Raw genomic sequence first — 19,431 nt, 5'->3', positions numbered from 1 at the left:
CTGGCTGTCTGGGGCTGGCAGGGCTTAGCTGGAGCCTGTGGCTAGACTTCTGCTCCATCCCTGTCTAGTCCTGTTATCATGATTTGGTTTTGTTTTTGCTTTGGCCCCACTGGACAAACTGGAGAAACCCCTCCCTGATACTAGCCTCCCTTCTCTGATGTGGAACGAGAAGATTGTGGCTTCTCTTAGTGAGTTCCTTTGGGGGTAAGTTAGGAGTCTTCAGCGGGGCTGAAATAGTGCCCAGCTCTCTGAAATAAAATCCCATAGTCAGCCTCCTAGGGACCTCCCTGGGGGAGGGTAATGGGTGAGCCCATCTTCTTGAGTAAGACAGTGATGCCCAGTCATGAAGCTCCCCTGGGTAACCCCAGCATGCTCCTTCCGGTTCTTAGAACTACTCCCCATTCTCCCAATCAGGTCCTGCATCTAAAGAAAGTCTCTGTTACACATACCCTCTTGTCTGGTGGTTTTCTGACCTTAGCAGAAACTTCTAGCATATGTGTGTATGTGTCGTGTGGGTGCTTGTTCCAGCTCACATTGGAAGCCAGAGTTGTGGCCACCCAGCGTGACACTCAGCAGAGCCTGTGCCCACAGAGCCCACTCTGAGACTCAGACCTTGGGAGAGCCCTGGCCAGTTGTGAGATGTCAACAGAGGGCCAGGGACTCAGACTTGGGGGCACTTGACACCCTGGGGAACCAGACCTGAGACTGCAGGATGAGGGTTTTTTTGTTCACTCCCTTCTCCTGTTATGTGGCCAGAGTCTGGTTGATTCCCCCGGAGCCATCAGCCCTGTGTCTTTTCCCAGCTGTCCTCTTCCACAGTCTCACACTGACCCTGCAGCCTCCCTCATCCAAGGCTGGCCCCTAGGAGTCTCTGGTCTGGCCTCCCCAGGTGGCCCGAGGCTGTTGTCAGAATAAGCAGAGCCGGTATGGAGAGGGGCTATCCACAAAGTACAGGGTGGCCTGTTCTCTTGGCTCTTGCTCGCCATCAGCAGCCCATGGCCTCCCAAGTGGCAGAGAGAGTGTGGCTCCGATGGCCTGATTCTCTGCTCCAAGTCTCTTCTTGTAACCTGAATACAAGGACCAGTCTGTGGCTTAGGGAGACACTCAGGATATGAGTCTCCCCTGAGGAGAGTGTCCAGTATTTGTATAGCATATGCTGTGTTCTCTGTACAACCTCTGGCCTCTGCACACCGTAATTTGGTATTTTTGGTTTTTTTTTTAAGTTACCTAGAGGCAACCAAGGCCTCTAAGATCTTAAAAACAACAGCCAAACCCCCAACTGCTCATGCTTTCTTTTCCAAGCCTTTTGATGAAATACACTTTTGTTCTTTGTTCCTAAAGCTCTAGATGTCTGTGGTACCAAACTAGTTCTCGCCACGTAAGACCATCACTAGTAAGCCTGACCACTGGCTAAGCCGCCCCAACTGAACAGTTTCTAAAGTCGTTGCTTTCACAGTCACCTCAAACATCCTTGAGAAACACACAGGGCCCCGGACAGCTGAGCAGCCCCACTCCAGACTGTAGGGGGCACCCCCAGGGAGCTTGGGGAGCAGAGCCAAGTGTACAGAAGCAAGGCCCCCAGAGATGGGACTTTTCTCAAGAGTCCATGGCCCAAGTTGATGTCTTATCTGGAAGGAAATCTGGCTGCCCTTGGCTGTATTAGGCCCTGTAAACAACGGGCTAATTTAATCCAGGGCTCTAACCAGGGTTCCTTGCTCCTGGATGACCACTTGTGAGGGCCTAAATTGCCTTTCTGTGGAAATAATGAAATGAGCAAGCAGCCACAAAGGCAAAGTAAGCCCCGGAGACTGGGACAGATGCTTTTCAGCCAAGACTTTGATGCAGCAAAGACAAAGCGGCTTGACTGAGCAAGTGAAAAGCGTAAGCCACTATGGAAGAGGAATGGTAGTGAGGGTGTCACCTCCCAAGAATTCCACCCCCAGGGGAGCCCAGGGCAGGAAAATGTTGTTGGGATGCTACCCCCTGCCAGTTGAGACAGCACCAACCATCCAGGAAGCGGGACTTCTCTGCAGAGCCAGATGAAGTCCACAGGGCTTGGGGCCCCCTGGAAGCAGCTGCTAAAGCATCTGCTAATTAACAGGAGAGGGGAAAGTCAGGGAGACTTTGGGGGCACAGGGAAAGCTCTTGGGGCAACTGAAGAAGTAGAGCCCAGAGAGAAAAGCCAAAGCCTGCATCAAGCAGAGCCTGTGTGATGGTGTAGAGAATAGGGAACACAGTTGATGATGGGAGGGACACAGCCAGAGAAATTCATCTGCAGATTAAACAAAGAAATGGTTTGGTTTCTAAATGGCGACTAACACAGGCAGTTCCCACTGAAGAACAGTGAGACAGGAGAAACAGAGACAGGCTGCTTGACGGAGATGGCCCACAAGAGCTACTGCATGAGAACACGACGAAGGGGCTTCCGAGCTGGTTGGTTAAGAGGGTGCATGCCATACAGATGTGGGAGCTATCTGCTACTAGAAAGTGCTCTGGTACGGGTCAGGGTGAGCAAAGATAGGGCAGTATGACACAGAGAATGAAATCACACAGATACAGAAGAATTCGGTTGTCACATGCCTCCCCAGGAGGATACAGATCCCGGAGAAGGCAGACAAACTGATTGCCACAGGGGCACTGCTACCTGTTGTTGCTGGCTCAGGAGCTGGATCTTCCACTGGTATCTCGCTGGACCGAGGGATGCTGGTTAACTGCTTTTGAGGTCTTCTGAAGCCTCAAGTGCAGACACAGAAAAGCCCAGCAGAAGGAACAAGCCCCTCGTTCACACAGCTTGCCGTTCCTGGAACAACTCTAGCATTTTCGAGATCTATTTGCAATTCTGTTTATTCAAACAGAATTTTAAATAAAGAGGAATACAATCCTTACTGTTATTCCTTTCAAAATGTTATTTTAGGGGCGCCTGGGTGGCTCAATCGGTTGAGCATGCAACTCTTGATTTCGGCTCAGGTCATGATCTCACGGTTTGTGGGATTGAGCCCTGTGTCAGGCTCTGTGCTGACAGCATGGAGCCTGCTTGGGATTCTCTCTCCCCCACTCTCACTGCCTCTCCCTCGGTCATGCTTGTTCTCTCTCTCAAAATAAATAAACATTAAAAAAATATTAAAGTATGGACTATTTTGGTAAGTGACATTTTACATAGTTACATACACGTGTATACATATGTATATGCCTCTTTAGCAGTCTCCAGTCTTATAAAAGAGACAAGAAGAGCTTTGGCTTAGCAGGGATTTGATAGTTTTAAATACATAAAATCCAGTTTGAGATGATAAAAGCTCTTATTATTATGCTTAATACAAGTCATAGAGTGAAGTAACTGAAATGCTAGTCCTCTCTTTGGATGATGCTTTGGTAAGAAAAGCAAGGAAGATGCCCTCAGTGACCACAGAACATAGCTATCTTTGGAGAACATATTTAACTGGAGGACTTTTTTATTGACACTATGGAATCCCAAAAAGAAATAATTTCTACAGATCTGCCAAAAGGTTGCCACCACATTACATCAGGGTGCTGGTTTTCTACAACCATGATAGGGACTGAGGGCTTTGCCCTCCAGATGGCAGGATTGTAGGCCCAGGACAGAAAGCCACACATTGCTCTGAGGGGCCTGAATCCCGGGGCAGTAGGCGTGGGTTACAATCTCAGCACTGGGGGTTTAGTGCGCTCCGCTCCCTTCAGTGGCCAGGCACAGGCTGTCTGTGCTGAAGGAATGGTAGGTGGTGTCATGGGGGCCTCTTACTCCTTTTAGGCCAGAGCAACAGAAAAAGCCTGACAGCATCCCTAGGCGACTCTCTCCTAAGACTTTGAAACTTGCCGGCTAAGTTCTGATCTTTAAGGCTTCTTAAACCAATGGATTGATTTGAATGCCTGTCGGCAACCTGAAACAAAGCAAAAGAAGACTTGAAACTAAAAGGTGACCCCTGGCCAGGCTTATGTTCAAATCATTCTGCAGAGAAGAGCCTGGGGAGGGGAGCGGAAGGGAGCTGGCTTGGTTATATCCTCTCAAACTTGTAATGAGCACCAGGCACGATGCCTGCCACAAAAGTGAGTCCCTGTCCTTAGGGTCTTGGAGCGTGTGGATAATCTAGACATTGTTTTTCTTTTTCTGTACAGCAGTAAATCATTATCCTGTGCTATGCTAAGAACCATAACAGAGATGAACGGGTTGTTCCAGCCGCATTGAAAGAGACTGTAAGTCACCTTCAGGGGAACAGGGAAGATTTCTGGTATGACGTTAGAGTGGGGTCGTGAAGGAATTTTCCAGGTGGAAAGCTGAGGGGCATCGCCGGCAAAGGGAGTCGTGTGCAGAAGTAAATCATATGCACATGTAAAAGCAGTGCCTTGCTAAGGGAGGCCCTGCAGGGCGTGGACGGGTGCCAGGGGGAGAAATGCCGAAAAGATAGCTGGGGCCACCTCACCGTGGGTGGGTCCAGCTTTCTGACTTTCCACCTGGTCTGCCCTGTGCCAGAGGCTTGTTTTTAAGGAGCAAGAGAACATCCACAGTGAGGTTTTTGTTCTCCATAATGCTCGGCTTGGGGTATGCTGAGGAAACATGTGGTGTGTTGAATTGCACTAGATGAAGGGGCTAGGGACTTCGTAGCACATTTGACAATTACTCCTGACTGTTCAGCCCCCTGGATCCAGGGGAATTGGAAGGTGGGAACCCCTCTGTCTTTCATTTGGATGTCTCAGTAGACTTGGTGATACTTTCCATCTAATAGTTTTTATTTAAAAATAGGAACTTTTAGAAACAAGAGGTCAATAACCACAAAGCATACAGTCTAGTCTCAAAAAGTAGATAATTAGCCATCTTAGCTTTGTAAGAGTTTTTCCTCTTTTTAAAGGTTTTATAAAACTCCCCAGGTCTCTAAGGGTCAAGCAGATTCTAATCGTGCGACTCCACAGATTTAGCACGGGTCAAAGCCCTGCCCCACTACTGTCCAGCGCTCTTGTCTAAGAGTGCCTCAGCTGGCTCTGGGCTCTGCAGTGGGGAACATGCAGTTGCTCAGCGAAAGCCCACTAACGCATGATTATAGAAACTCTTTGGCTTCCCCTTGTCCCTTGAGTGTCCCTTGCCCTGGTATATTAAAAATAGGACTAGATAACATTAGCATTTAGGTTCGATAGGCTCTTGCTTTATTACCCACCACCGTCAGGACCCAGTGTTGCTATCTTTAGCTGGGAAGAGGTCAACGTGAAGGAACTAAGAATCAGGCTCCTGGACTGTAAATCTGCCCGTGCCATCTTTCTCCTTCTTCACAGAAGGCATCTGACTCCTGTGAGATCTGGTCTGGTCACAGGATGTCTCCCCCCTCTCTGGGGTCCCACCTTGAGGGCAATGACTCTTGTCTCCCCTCTTCAGCTCAAGTCCTCCATTTGTACCCCTTGGAAGAGGCACTTTCACAAGAGCTTAAAAAAAAAGTGCCTGACGTGACTTTCACCTCTCCATCAAGAGTGGTCATTTTAACTAAAGGCAACAAGAAACAAAACACACATGAGAGAAAAAATGGTATAAAAGCGAGGGAGAAAAATGATAACAAGTTTCCAAAGCAAATTGCTGCCTCGGAGGCATCTGGAGCCCTGATAAAGGGGTTTATATGCTTCTCTTAAGGGTGGATAGTTCTCGCCTGTCCACTTCTCTTGGCCTTGGACATAGCCAATTATACAAAAAGCAGGTATATTCAAATTCTAAAGGAAGGTAGGGAACAGGGTTTCTCTTGAGTTTGGTTGTTCTACCTTAGAAACCCAACAACCTTTCGGTTTCAAAGGTAGCCATCACCAGATTGAAAATGTCATGTTGTAATAGAGGAAAGACCAGGGCATATGATAGAAAACTCCAGAATCCTGTCATATAAGTGAAAAAAAATCAGCATGGGCCTAGGAAATTCATCGTGTAATTCCTGGGGAGTGGTTCTCAATTTTGCCCCTCATGCCCTGGAGACATTTGGCAATGTCTGGGGACATTTTTGGCAGTCATAAGTGGGGGGATGCTATAGGCATCTAGTGGGGAGAGGGCAATGCAATGCACAGGACAGCCCCCCAGTGAGAATTATCCAGACCAAAATGTCAATAGCACCAAGGTTAAGAAACCCTGCCCTAGGGCTAAATCATAGACTACCCCTTAAGGACAGATTACTACCTCTTAAGGACAGAAATTAAGTTCTTTATTCCTTTTCTAAGCACAGTTGAGGAAGCCTGGTAAAGTTAAATGATTTAGTCCCAGTTGTTCCAATTTGGCTAAACCTCAGAGCCTACTCTCAAAGTCCTTGCACTTTCTCTCCTAGAGGATTTCCTTAACATCACTTTTCTCCTGGCTCAATGTTCCAACTCCATAGTTCCTGTTAACTTCCAGAGAAAGCTCTGAATAAATCAGGCCCTAATTACAAGTTTGCCTTAATGGAAGTTTACAGATAATTCAGCACAATTGCTAAAGGTTCACACTGACACAGGCTCACTCCATAAACCTGTAATGGCATGTTATGGTCTGAGGCCCCTCCAAGTTGGTGTGAGAGCCCCTCATAAATGCAGGTGCCCCCGGGGGGTGAGGTTTGGGGCTTCTCTCCTTTGTGGCCGTCCTCCCCATTGTTCCTTGGGAAACAGCCCCAGTAGCTGCCTGTGTCTTCGAGAAGTGGGAGGGGACAATTCTAGCCAAGTTTCTATAATCAGCCTCCAAATGAACAGGTTTGCCTTGGACTGCCAGGGTTTCTCACTCCAAGGGGAGAGCTGGGCACAGCCTGGGCTCTTGGAAGCAACAGTTCTGGGTGAGCCGTGCAGGAAGGGCAGTGGCAAAGCTGCATTTGGGCTTTGATCTTGATGTCCTGAGCCTGGAGTTGGTCTCTAGGCTTCTGCTAAGAGGCCCCTCAAGCTCCCCAGCCAGACTGGGAGAGTCTATTGAAGCGCTCTGCTACAAGCCTGACTGCACTGCCCACTCTGTGAGGGCCAACTTAGACCTGAGCTGGTCTAAGAAGATGGCTAATTATTCCCAGTGCCATAGTCCATTGTTACAAGTGGAGGTTACTTTGGGATGTCAGACTCAAGTTCCTGTGTGGTTTCTTCTGATCCTCTGTAACTGCCCTCAAACACTGTCCCTGCAACGTAAAGTCAGGATGGACAGTTGTTAGTATCCACTTCGAATCCTATAGCATGTTAGCGTTGAAAGGACATTAGCTCACCTTGTCCAACCTATCATTTTATGGCTAAGGAAACCAAGGCCAAAGAAGGGACATGATTTGCTTACATCATACAGCAGGGAGGAAACAAATTGAGGCCTTGAACCTAGGTCTTCTGACTACAGGGGGAGTCTTTATGACCGTATCCCTTGTGACTTATATAGACCAATCCAGAGAAGAGATCTGATTATTATCTTGAATCACAAATAAGATCTACCTTATCTATGTGGGCCAAGTCCCTTATCTCCAGGTAGTTTTTTTGTTTTGTATTTTATTGAAGAGTTGAAGTATTTTCCATTTACCCTTGACTACTACTCCATTTAGATGAATGGGAAAAGAGAAATTTATATCCAAACTAGATCACAAAGGGATGATCTGTACATTTGAAGCATTTTCCTAGAAAAGAAGTTGACAGTCATCATCATATGCGTTCTCTGTGTTAAAGAAGGACCATTGTTCACAGATGACGTTTTCAGACCAGGAAACTGAGAAAAAGAGAGAGACTACCTTAACCAGTGGTGTGTGGCAAGGAGAGCACAAAAGATAAATTCTTGGCCAGGTCTGATTAAGTGATTGACAGGACATAATTCTGATCATATATATGGGTCAGTGCAAAAGGGCATGTTTCTAAAGCTTTCTGGCAAGGGCCCTGAAATACTATCTTCCTATGTTTAAGCTTAGTCAGTGGTAGTTATAATCTCACACAATAACAAAGGAATAAGAAGGTGAGACAAGGAGAACTGATTCTCGGACAAATGGGTTAATGGGGTCATCTTTAGATATGAACACCTGGCCCAGTTCCATCACAAGTGACATAAGGAGAAAAAGTGGAACTTGCACAGACCTACCTGTTTCTGACCATGAGATTCCCATGTTGGGAGTGGCCCAAGAGTCTATGGTGAGAGTGAACTTGGAGGTTTGAAGAAGGGTGTGGCCCCCCAGAGTGCTCTCTTACCTGTTTCCCTGAACCCCCAGCTTCCAACAGTATTGACAGGGGTATTGAACAAGTAAAGATGTTAAATGTCCTTCTGGGGAGTTATGGTTACAGATTTAAGAGGAAGAACGGAGCTTTCATAGCATTAGGAATAAACCAAACTATTCAGCTTCATTCAGTATAGCTCCTATGTGTCGGTGCTTAGGCAAGCTTAAGGAGATGAGACAAAAAGGCAGTGAATGCAGACGCTTTCTTGCCTGATGGATCCTGCTACATCAGACCATGAGCTACTTATGCCCACAAATGTGGATTATGCCCACTCTCTGAAAGTTTAACGAAGGAGCATCCCTGGACGTTGGTGATGCTGATGGTGCTATGAATCACCTGGTGAGGCTGAAGATGGGCCTTGATGCTAAGAAAGCCTACAGCAAGAAGTTAGGAGTTTGTCTCGTGAAAACAGTCCTACCATGTGTCTTAGGAGACATAGTTCTCTGACAGAGAGGACCCCAGAACATCCTCTCTTCCCCATCTGTGAGAGTCTCCCAGACTTAATGGGGGCTCCGGTCCAGGCACCTAGAAGCCCTGGCTGGTGCTTCCCTGCAAAGGCTCAGGGAAGTCAAGAGCAGTGGAGGGAGACCTCAGTAAACCCACACACAATAGCTTCTTACATACTTGGTTCCCTTGGCAGCCAGAGTGCTCTGAACCCACCCCCTAAGTGTATCAGTGACAAAACCCCGAGGGTAGGGCACCCGACTGCAGATAAAATGGGTGTCCTGGCACCATACGCCCCCCCACACACCGCATCTTCTCACCTTGTCGGAAAGAGATATACACCAGCCTCTCGTCAAAGTTCTGGACCCGCCGGAAATTGTTGACCATCTCTCTGGGGGATGGGTCATCCACATGTGTGCAGTACAGAGCAGTCTCCAAAGCTAGAAGCTGCAAGGCAGGAACACACCCCATGGGCAAAGTGATGCTCCCTTGCCTGACCTCAGTGGGGAGGAGAACTCTGGGGCTTGGCAGGAGGCACGTCAGAAAGCAGTGGGAAAGCCAGAGAACTGTTTCCCCTCCCTCACAGGCGTCTGGTTGCCTGGACACCGGGTGAGCTGGTCTGTCACCACCTCCCAAGGCTTGGGGGGAGGTTACAGCTCTTAGCTGCTGGGTGGTGGAGGGGCTCCTCAGCCTCTCACAGGCCTGATTTGCAACCCGACTCTAAATCAGAGGGGCCTGGGGCTTATTCTGGTGGTCCCATCACAAGGAACAAAAAGAGGGAGGCAAGAGTTTCACAGTTCCTCTGACCACTGGTTCCATGGAATTTTCGTACACCCACATACATTATATAATCTGTTTCCAAGGCAGCTTCTAGGTTACTGCTCCCTTGAACATTTCATCTCTTGATTCATCACATCTCTATTCCTGTCTGCCCACCTGCTGCCATTTATCTACATTACTCAGATCAGTAGCTCATAGTAAAAAGAACGACCAACAGTGAGGGCCTTACTGGTCCGGAAGAGGGGTTGGGGGTGGGACGGGCCATGAGCCAGTGTGCAGCACTGCCCCTGGCCCTGTCTCCTGGACAGTCAGTTTTCTTCTTGATGAATTTCAACTGTGGAGTAGGGGATGGGCAGCGACCAGCAACCCCAATCTGACTTTGGGGCTTTGTCTCCAACCAGCAGGCGATCCCACAAGCTCCCTCAACTGTCTATCCCTCACTTTCATCATCTGTAAGATGAGAAGGTTGGAGATGATTGCTGAGGCTTCTGTCCCCCAGTTTTTCACTAGACTTTGAGCTTCTTGAGAACAGAGACCATTGCCTACTCACTGCCGCAGTCCCAGCACTCTGGTTGGTTAAACCATCGAAACTGGGTCTGTCTTTATTCTGCCCTGTAAAGGAACCGTGCTCGCTCCACCATGGAGGCAAACACTATGCAGCCACTGAGGGGTATATTAGGAAATGCAGCCTAACGACTTGCTTGTAAGGAATTGTGGAGATGGGTTCATTTTTCAAGCTTGACTTGATAACTCTGTTTTTGAAGCTCGGCCTGTAATTTTTGCAGTGCGTCTAGGAACCCGCACTATTTGGAGAGGTTTTGCACAGCTGTCAGTGAAACTCTAAGTGAGGAAATCAAGTTGTTATGATATTGGGTGATGGTAGAGATGGAGGTGCCACATGGCCTCTGTCTCAGAAGAGCACGACAGTTACCTGCTCCTGGGAAATTTGCACAGGGTTCCGGAAAACCGTCCAGAGCACTGTGGGGTGGCAAGGAGGTGTGGTCAGGGAGCCTTTGTAGCGGTAGTATTCGTCAGGCCTCTCAGGAAGCAGCTCTTCAATGCTGAAACCCGGAATGAGCACTTCTTGGCCTGGAGAGACATATTGGGGAGATGGTGTCCGCCTTTCTCCCCATGGCAGAAGTGCTGCTGGGCATGCGACTGAGCCTAGAAATGTGAACAGCACCTGCCCCCTGCATTCATTTTTCTTCAGGTCACACGGGGGTGACTGTATTCTCCTCTCTAGGGGTAGATAAGCATCCAAGAACCCCTTACCTTTGTATTTGACATCTTGAAGGTGCCTGAAGATCTTGTCATAAGATGGATTGAAGGAACCCATCTGCAACATAGATGGGGCAGGTTGAAGTAGGACAGAATTATATAGGCTGAGCCTGGTGTAACAGTTACTAATGGAAGGACTGGACTAGGGGTATATAGTCATCACTGCCAAGGTCCTCCCTGAAGGATTCACTTTACTAGGACAATTATGAAGGATCGCTAGCCTGTTACAGAGTGAGGGTGATGGTCCTGTCCTCTTGCATCTCAGGACGCGAGGCACTGAGTCCTCAGGGCACTGGGGCTTGAGCGTCGCGAGGCAAAGAATATAGCCTGTGCTCTTGGCGATCAGGCTTTGAGTCTGAAAGCCACAACTAGCATGTTTTCTAACCAGAACTCAAGGGAGATGTAGTACATACAAGCCAAGTCAGGCAAGCAAGCATGTCGAAAAACGAGGTACTTGTCTTATTAGGGAAATACATGCAAGCGAATCAGGAAACATTCCCATTTGGGGGATTAAGGAAAGAGCTCACTCCAGGGTCCATATAAAGACTACAACTTGGATGTTAGGAGTTGTGTAAGGGATTCGACACCTGATGAGGCAGCGCTGAATGATCCCCACCCCCCAACCCCATACACACAGGGCCTGCCTCGCTGGACAATTCCAAGCTTTATACAATAGGGCTAGCACCCAGTGCTCATTTTCTCCAGTGTTCCAAAGGACATGCCCATTTCTGCTGCCCAGCTACACAAAGTGCTGCCTCCTGGCCAAAAGACAAGGTCCCCTATGGGGGCATACCTCTGGCTCTAGAGGCAAGACACAGCCAAAATGAGAGTGAGCCACACACATCCAACGGACGGGCAATTCAGGGACCAAATGCCGAGCGTGATACCATCCTGGCTTCAAATTTCATGTAAAACCCCTTTCAACATCTCTTACCTCTATGAGAACAGCTAGGACGGCGAGGCCTTCTGACTTGTTACTGGCGGTGCTGGCGTTGGCATACAGGTCCGAGTTATAATGGACGATATGCAGCTGCAGTGGAAGGAAAGCTGCTCACCATGGGTGGGCGACTCATGGGAACCTTTTGCTTTTGCAGGGGGAGGACACATATTTATCCCTCCGGTGGAAAAAGAAATCACAGCCCGGCTTTTATACGGGTTTAATCAGCCATATTTCAAGAGGCCAAAAAAACAAGGACGTTACTCTCTGAATGTAGATTCTTAGCATTCACAAAAAAATTCTAAGCTCATTTTTTCAAAGCAGGAATTACTTGTGATTATTAAAGTGAGGGAAAGAGAACGTTCTGAGAAATCTTGGGTTTCAAAAGTCTAGGTAACTGGGACGCCCAGGTGGCTCGGTCGGTTAAGCGTTCGACTTGATTTCGGCTAAGGTCTCGTGGTTGTGAGATTGAGCCTCGAGTCCAGCTCTGTACTGAGCCAGGAGCCTGCTTGAGATTCTTTCTCCCTCTCCCTCTGCACTCCCCCCCGTCAACATTGCATGCACACATGCTCTTTCTCTCTCTCTCAAAAAAATAAATAAATAAATAAAAATGTCTAGGTAAGCATTAAGGTATTGTTATGATAAATTCTGACAATAGGTTGCACCTAGTTTTTAATCCAAAATGTGGTGTCTGTCACTTGTCCTCCAAAAAAACTATATTAGTAGATACATCTGTATATGTGACATACATTTTTGCTGAGTCTTTGCCTCTTGAGACTGTGACACGCTGAGATTTTCTCTTTTCCTTCATCTCTTTCTCCGTCTTACATGGTCGTAAATAGAATTCAAGCAGATTTTACTGAATACGGCTTAATGTTCCCCACCTTTCAAGTGGCCCTTTCTAATTTTCACAAGTGACATGACATCATTTCTTTTTTTAAGTAGTCCTCGCTATGAAGGATGTAGCCTGCCGCCTTGCCCCCCACCACGTTAGCTTGGCACAGCCTTGAGAAATGGGGGATTCTGTATGGCTGACACCCTGCAGGTCCTAGATCCGTATTTCTTTTTACAGCTGCCCTTTGAGTGTGCGGTCTGCTTCAGCACTTTTCTTACTGTGTTCAGATTAAACAGAGAGGAACAGAATTCCCTGCGGAAGAGATGAAGAGACTCTTCTCTATAGGACCCAATCCAGAAGAACTGTGCACTTTCAAGGACCCTCCACAGGGAATCTGCCACTTTCGGGTCACCTTGATGTATTTTCTCTATTAGAGACATTTATGGCCCATCTTCACCAGGCCCTTGGTGATGATGTGGCTTCATAGCAGAAAATATAATGATGAGAAATCCATTTAAATGCCCACACTCTCCCAGTCTACACCCTAACTCCTTCTTTATTCCCCGGGTGTAGGTAGAAGCCTCCACATTGCAATTAGCCTGAAAGAAATTGCAGTCCTGGGGTTTCAGAGATGGGCCTGGTTTGAAATGCGCGCCCCTCCAAGAGTGCCGTCCTATTGGGCCAGAATTATAGCCCCTCCACACGTGTAACTCTACCTATAATTAGCCTGAGACATTAAGCAGTTCAGCAGTTAAGAACAGAGGAGAGTGGTCATGTCATTATTTACCTTGGGCTCCACTGGCTGATCAGTAGCATTTATCTCCTTGTATTTATTGCCCTGTAAACAGTCAGAGCCACACCCCCAAGTTCTGTCCTCTGGGAGCACTTAAGTGGAGCACCTCAAGCACCCCCACCGTACCCTCTGCACACCTATAGTGCAGGAACAATGCTCCACTCCTTCCGTTTCCTCTGGGCATTTTGGGGTAGTGCCTCAGAACGACACAACACAATGTTGTGCCGACGTCCCAGACTATCCTCTTTGACTCTCTCATTGCCGTGATGTCCCGTGAATTATAATGCCAGTCTTCCCTTGGCTTGTGGCCCTGGGCCCCAAGGTTCCAAGCACAACCCATGCCCAGGAAAAGGAAAGCTGGAGTGGGAAAGGCCTGTGCAAACAGCATGGCTTGTGAAGAAAGATGGAGAAGGTGGGGGAAGCAATTAGCCCAGTAGGATTCAGCAGCGAGATACGATACGTCAGCCAGACAAGCCGGTGGGATCCCGATTTGTGCAGGCGGAAGAGCGATGCCGACAAAAGGGGCATGTGTGCCCCACTGTGCCACCCCGGGAGCATTGCCTTCTGAGCGGCGCCACTCAGTAAAGACAGAGACAAACTCCGTACGTTCAGGAGGAAGGGGACCAGGGCACCGCGGAAGAACCGCGGGGGGATGGGAGTGGCTCTGCCTTCCCTGAGTGGGTGTGTGGAGCCTGAAGGCAGCCCTTGCTTACGCTCTGATCTTCGCTGCACACCAGCCAGGTGGCAGGGTGCCAGACCACCCACCGCCAGGCAGCCTCTGCCGGCCTGCCCGCTCCACTCACCTCAGCAGCAAAGTGCTTCCCACCGACAGTGTGCTCGGAGCCGTGAGGGTCATTCTGGTTCCCCCAGTGCAGGTGCAGCTGGGCGGCACTGTAGCGGGACCGGAGGCCCTGGATGTGCATGTCCGAGGGCAGGTTCAGCCTCACTGTGGGGAGTGGAGCCTTCAGAGCCCTGGCCAGCTGAGCACTGCCTGAGAGCAGTTAGCGATGCGACACCGGCCCGGGGCCCAGACAGGAGGCAGGTGGATGCAGTGAGTGGAGACACAGCCTGGGGCTCAGAAACCTGGGCTCTTCTCCTGAAAATGTCCCCATTTCCCTAAAGCAATTCTAGTTGCACCAGCCCCTTCTAAGCTCCCCTGGGAAAAGGATGGCAAGAGCACTAATACTAGATGGGTGGGTGTGTTTTTACATATCCACATATTACACACCCAGCTATCAAGATAGAACCTTTAATGAAGTATCTTCCAAGCCATAGAATAATATAACAGCAACAATAATAATTGCTATTTATGAAGCATCTTCTGTATTCCAGATCCCCAACATACATAATCTCTAGTCTTTCCGCAGTACCCATCAATATGCCCATTTTCCACATGAAAGCTCAAGGAGGTTAATATTCTTACCCAGAGTCTCATGACTCATAAATAGTCAAGCCAGGATTCAAATCCAGGTTTGTCTGACTCCAAAGCCTGGGCGACCCCACAGTGAGTTGCGTGGCTCCTGGTGTGTTTGCACCAGGGAGCCCAAGGGCTCAAGCCTGTCCCCCGCCTCCCCCCCACCCTGCCCCTTCCCAAGAAATGTGCTTCTTATGCGAGGCGCTGCCCTGGAAGAACTGCCTCCAGCATCCCCCCCAGTGAGTGGTCCAGGCATCTCTCATCCCTCCCCCCTCCCACCGCCCCATCTCTTGGGGGCTGTATTTCAGTGTAGCCCCCTCCCTGCCAAGGGCAAGAGAGCAGGCCAAGGAGCTGAGGGGAGCTCAGACATCCCCTTGCAGTCCTCAGAGGTCTCTCTCACCTGAATGGCCATCGTTGGTCAGGAGAAACTGCTCATTGGCAGAAACATTGTAGCCTTGGAACCCAAGGGGCACAAGGCTGGCGTCGTACTGGAGGATGTCACTGTGCAGGTCTATTGGGGACTGCAGCACGCCCCCACATGATGGGTACTTCTTGGACCAGCTCTTCTCCCCATCTGGACCTGAAAGGGGAGATTCAGGCCCTAAAGTGAGTCCATTTCCCACAAAACTGTTTTCCTCACTTTCTAATTCTGTGTCCAATATAATCACTCCTTTTCTCCTCTTAATCCCCAGAGGTATATTCTTCGAGGCCCAGAAATCTCAGCCTCCTGCCATTTGTCCTTAAAGGGAGATGGGTATAGAAGGACTAGAGCAGCCCCATGCCACGGAATAGGGCCCACCAAGCTCCGTTTTCATTGCTCATATTTTGGCACAGTACACATCCTTTCCATGTGAGGACCTGTTGATATTCAGCAATTTAGCCTCTCTTTATGGAGCACCTATTATGAGCAGGAATTACTCAGGGTCTTGGGGCCACCAGGTTGAACACAACCATAGGGCCCCTGCTTGCCCAAGCTTGCATCCTCTGGGATGCTCCAGGCTGGAAAAAGTGGTGTCTTACTGACCACAGCTCCAGGAAAGTCTTCAGGGCTTGTGGATTTATAGATATGATCTTCTTGATAGGAAACCTTTGAGGACATTGACTCTTGATAGCCACATCCAGAGCAAGTGTAAAACCCCATCTGATAGGGATGCTTGAAAAATTCCAAGTAATTAGGGGATCACAGAGCTAAGTGCACAGTGTACCCTGAGAGAGGGTGACAACACTACAAACTAATGACAAACGATCAGTGAGGAGGAAGAGACTTAAAAATAAATCCTCCAGGGCTCAGGCTTCTTGCTAACTACCAGGTGATTGTCCTTCCTCTGGAAATGGAAATAAACAATCCAATCCCATGTTCAGATAAACTTTCTTACTCCCACAGGGAAAAATCTTTAAAGAATGTAAAGCTGTGCTTAAAAGATTATCTCCCGTGGTAATTAAATGGATTTTCAGGCTGAGGTTTCTCCAGAAAAGTGAATAATTGGCATGTCATGGCTCGTTAGGGTAAAACCATTGTGCCCTGTGGGCTCTGAGTTGGGGACCACGCTTTGCCATCTGGGGTCCATTCATCAGTATTTTGGCACCAGGAATGATGTTAACTGGAGCAGAGGGGAACGGAACTCCGCTTCCAGGAAGCCTTCCATAGACAGCGGCACCATTTCCCAAGAGTGTACGTGTGTATTCTGGTTCCCTACCCCTTGTTCTCTAACTAGGGGACTTCATCTGAGAGTAAGGAGAGTCTAAAGAAGAACTTGGGTGCCCGTGTTCATTTAAAATGCTATGAGGAACTGATCCGAGGTCTGGACACGCAGTGGAACCCTGCTAATTTTTCCGACTGTCAACCTTTGGATATACCTTTTGGGAAATGTTAGGGCTTGAAGGGATTTCACCATCTCCTGTCCAACCTTCCAACAGACACCAGTTTCCTCACTTGCACAAGCCAGTCAGAGTCTTCACTGAGATATATTTTAATTTCCCAGACCTCAGAGCCCTGGACTCAGAAGGAACTCACACCAAGATGGCAGAGGGAGAGGGAGGCCGGAGGACATCAAAGCTGTCACTCCATGGGGCAAACCGGGGTAAAAGTAAGACCGTTACTCAGCTGAGGGCAAATCCAAATTCCTTAGGGACAGTAGGAAGCATAGATGAAGCAATCATGGGGACCTTTCGAAACCCTCGGGTCAGGAAGAGGTACAGCTACCGGGTGGCAAGCCTTCTGGAGTGAGGCCGCCAGCCTTTTCTCTGATCACAACATCGTCTGGACCCACAGCCAGCGTGGCAGAAGGCTGCCAGCCAGGCACGAATGGAAAAACTCAGTGAGTAAAGAGGCGTAGCAATGAGATGATTTCTCCTTGCCCACATGACTAAAGGGAACTGGGTCAGAAGGACTTTCTCTTCCCAGAGCAGAGGTTCCAAAAGTGTCATGAAGAGAGCCTTCTAGTGATAACTAAACCAAGAGCTCCTGGGGGACAGGGACATCTCTTGTTCATCTCTGTGAACTCATGCTGTGATTAGGGTCCCATGCATAACAGGCATTTAGTAAACAGCTTCCCAAAGAATAAAAGACCCCAAAGAACAGAGAGCTTGGGAAAAGGTTGTCAGGAGGAACTTTTCTTTTTCATTGCACCCTAAATACTCTTTGTTGGAAGTCACACTGAATTAGGTATTTGGGGGGCAGAAAGACTAGGGATATAAAAGGCAACAGAGTCTGTGTTGGCAAAACCTCCCGAGGAAAGAAAAGCAACTGCACAGGACCAGAAGAGTCCAGAAAACAAGATTTCAGCGCCAGCTGTCCCAGCACCTCGGTGAGTGACCTTGAGCAAGTCACATGCGCTGCCTGAGTCTCCTTTACCCTCGTACAAATGAGAGGATTGAACGCTGCGTTCTGGAAGTTCCATTCTGGCTCTCAGTTCCGAGACTGATTGAGATTACCTAGGACTAAGCACCTCCACCCTCGGTGTCAGGCAGGTTTGAACGGGTTGGAGACGGTTGCTCATGCCAAGGCAGCTCCTGGGCACGTGACAAGGTGCCCAGTGGGGAGCGGCGGTGAGGCTGAGCGCAGGGTGCTGCTACTCCGAGGTCTGGCTGGAAAGCCATCTGCATCAGGAACTTGCCACAGGTGTTGGCTGCCGTCCACAGGGGGCCTCGTCTTTGAGCCCCACTCACAGGCGCTTTTATAAAAGGGGCAACAGGGTCTAGTAGAAAAGGCTACTCCTCCTGCCTTGTTATTATTTTTAATAGTTTTGGTTGTTACATCTCTAAACTCTATAGGATCCGAAAGGCAAGAATTGCCCCATTTTACAGATGAAGAATCGACATTGAATGATTTGCCCTAAGTTAGACTTGGGCTCAGGTAACAGAGTTACCTTGCCTGGGTGCCAGGACCTCCATGCCCTTCTGTTTTAGTATGTACCCAGGAGATTTGGTGCATGCCTGTTACCCCCCTCTCCTGTGCTCGCCATGCAGTTAAGCATCATGTCATGTTCACCTGGCACGGAGCAGGCCCTTACTTGTTTACTGAGCTGGATTCTGATGCTAATTTTGTGCTTGTTCCTCTCCAGGGAAGCATGCACCTATGAATGCCCCTAGCTTCCCTTTTACCCCGTATAATTTTTTTTTCCCATTAAAAAGAAAAGAAGAAACTTAGGTCGTTTGCTCAGGTTCAAAATTTACCCTCCTAGCTTCCTCGTTTACCTGTCTGAGGGTTCGTTCTGTTTGGGGGCCACTCACTGAGAACAAAATCTGGTTGCTGCCCTGGAGCCTGGGAGATGGTCTGCCAAGTATGGGGCTTCACCACAGTTCATAGGGCCCTCCACCAGCACATGGCAGCCAGTGTCCCCTTTTTGCACATCTGGGGACACTGTCAGAGCAGCCTCCCATCGTTGTGGCTTGTGAGTGAGACAGGTGTGAGGTGCTGTGTGGGTGGGCACCAGGGCAGCCGGTATAAGGGCTGGGGGTGTTGTCAGTAGACCTCTCTCTGCCCCCCACCCCTCGCCTCCGCCTGGGCAGTTTGTGACTTGTTGCAGAGGCAATGCTGGCTTTTTACAGGCAGCTCCAGCCCGGGCTGTGGTTTTTCAACTTGGCCATGATTTTCACACTCATGCCAAGTGCTCTGGTGCCAGAAAACCGCCCTTGGGATGGACTCTTCCAAAAGAAGCATTTATTATTTCCAGCTATCAGAAAAATTCCACTTTTCTCATCTGAGTTTTGACTTTGCCTTTTCAGTTAGTTGGATTCCTCGCATGATCCTGATAAAGGAGATCGTGTGTATCTCCCAGTTTGTTTTTCCAAATAAAGTCCCGGCATTATTTCTTTTCCAGCACATGTTTTTCTGCTTTAGGCAAAACAGAAGTGGACCTCATTTTTGTTTTGAAATGTGACAAGAGATTAACATGGCCCAGCTCAAAATGCCTCTCGTGATCTCTGAGTGGGAATTATGAAGCCTGGGGTCCAAGATTTGATGCCCAAGGACCAGAATTTTTTTCCATGGAGAATTTCAAACACATACAATGGGGGAGAGGGGAGCACAGTGAAACTCCGTGTCCCCCAGCTTCGACAACTAACAATTTGCAGAAACAAATCGCACCCACTCTCCCCATCCCTGGATAATTTTGAAACAAATCCAAATGTATTTTTTCTGTACGTATTTCAGTATGCGTCTCTAAAACACAAGGACTCAAAACCACAAGACCATTACCACACTTCCAGAGTGAACGACTCCTTAATATTATCAAATCTAGTCAGAACTCAGTTTTCCATTTATCTCCTAACTGTTGAAT

General features: G+C 48.6%; 2 protein-coding genes across 9 annotated transcripts in view; one reads left to right on the top strand and one right to left on the bottom strand.

The window, feature by feature from the left end:
- APH1B (aph-1 homolog B, gamma-secretase subunit) overlaps nucleotides 1–19,431 on the top strand; it is a 140,212-nt gene that overhangs the window by 63,672 nt on the left and 57,109 nt on the right. Inside the window, exon 7 of one of the 3 annotated variants that reach the window (XM_042941805.1) lies at nucleotides 12,681–13,203. The exons of 1 other annotated variant lie outside the window; for it this stretch is intronic. The gene's annotated coding sequence lies outside the window, so the exon portion shown is untranslated. Of the gene's footprint in view, nucleotides 1–4,131; nucleotides 4,210–12,680; nucleotides 13,204–19,431 lie in introns of those variants that run through there. One more of the 3 variants, XM_042941802.1, reaches the window with a different exon arrangement.
- CA12 (carbonic anhydrase 12) overlaps nucleotides 1–19,431 on the bottom strand; it is a 51,182-nt gene that overhangs the window by 4,726 nt on the left and 27,025 nt on the right. For 5 of the 6 annotated variants that reach the window (XM_042941795.1, XM_042941796.1, XM_042941797.1 and 2 more), the window contains exons 3-8: nucleotides 15,051–15,230; nucleotides 14,040–14,182; nucleotides 11,606–11,701; nucleotides 10,666–10,729; nucleotides 10,325–10,482; nucleotides 8,934–9,060 (exon numbers count right to left, since the gene is read on the bottom strand). In XM_042941795.1, the coding sequence (XP_042797729.1) occupies nucleotides 8,934–9,060; nucleotides 10,325–10,482; nucleotides 10,666–10,729; nucleotides 11,606–11,701; nucleotides 14,040–14,182; nucleotides 15,051–15,230 (768 nt within the window). Of the gene's footprint in view, nucleotides 1–3,066; nucleotides 7,107–8,933; nucleotides 9,061–10,324; nucleotides 10,483–10,665; nucleotides 10,730–11,605; nucleotides 11,702–14,039; nucleotides 14,183–15,050; nucleotides 15,231–19,431 lie in introns of those variants that run through there. The other variant, XM_042941799.1, reaches the window with a different exon arrangement.

The sequence above is a fragment of the Panthera leo genome, chromosome B3 (genome assembly GCF_018350215.1).
Source record: "Panthera leo isolate Ple1 chromosome B3, P.leo_Ple1_pat1.1, whole genome shotgun sequence".
Classification (NCBI taxonomy): Eukaryota; Metazoa; Chordata; class Mammalia; order Carnivora; family Felidae; genus Panthera; species Panthera leo.
Note: the sequence above shows the minus strand (reverse complement) of the source record. Positions and strands in the feature narration are given on the sequence as shown.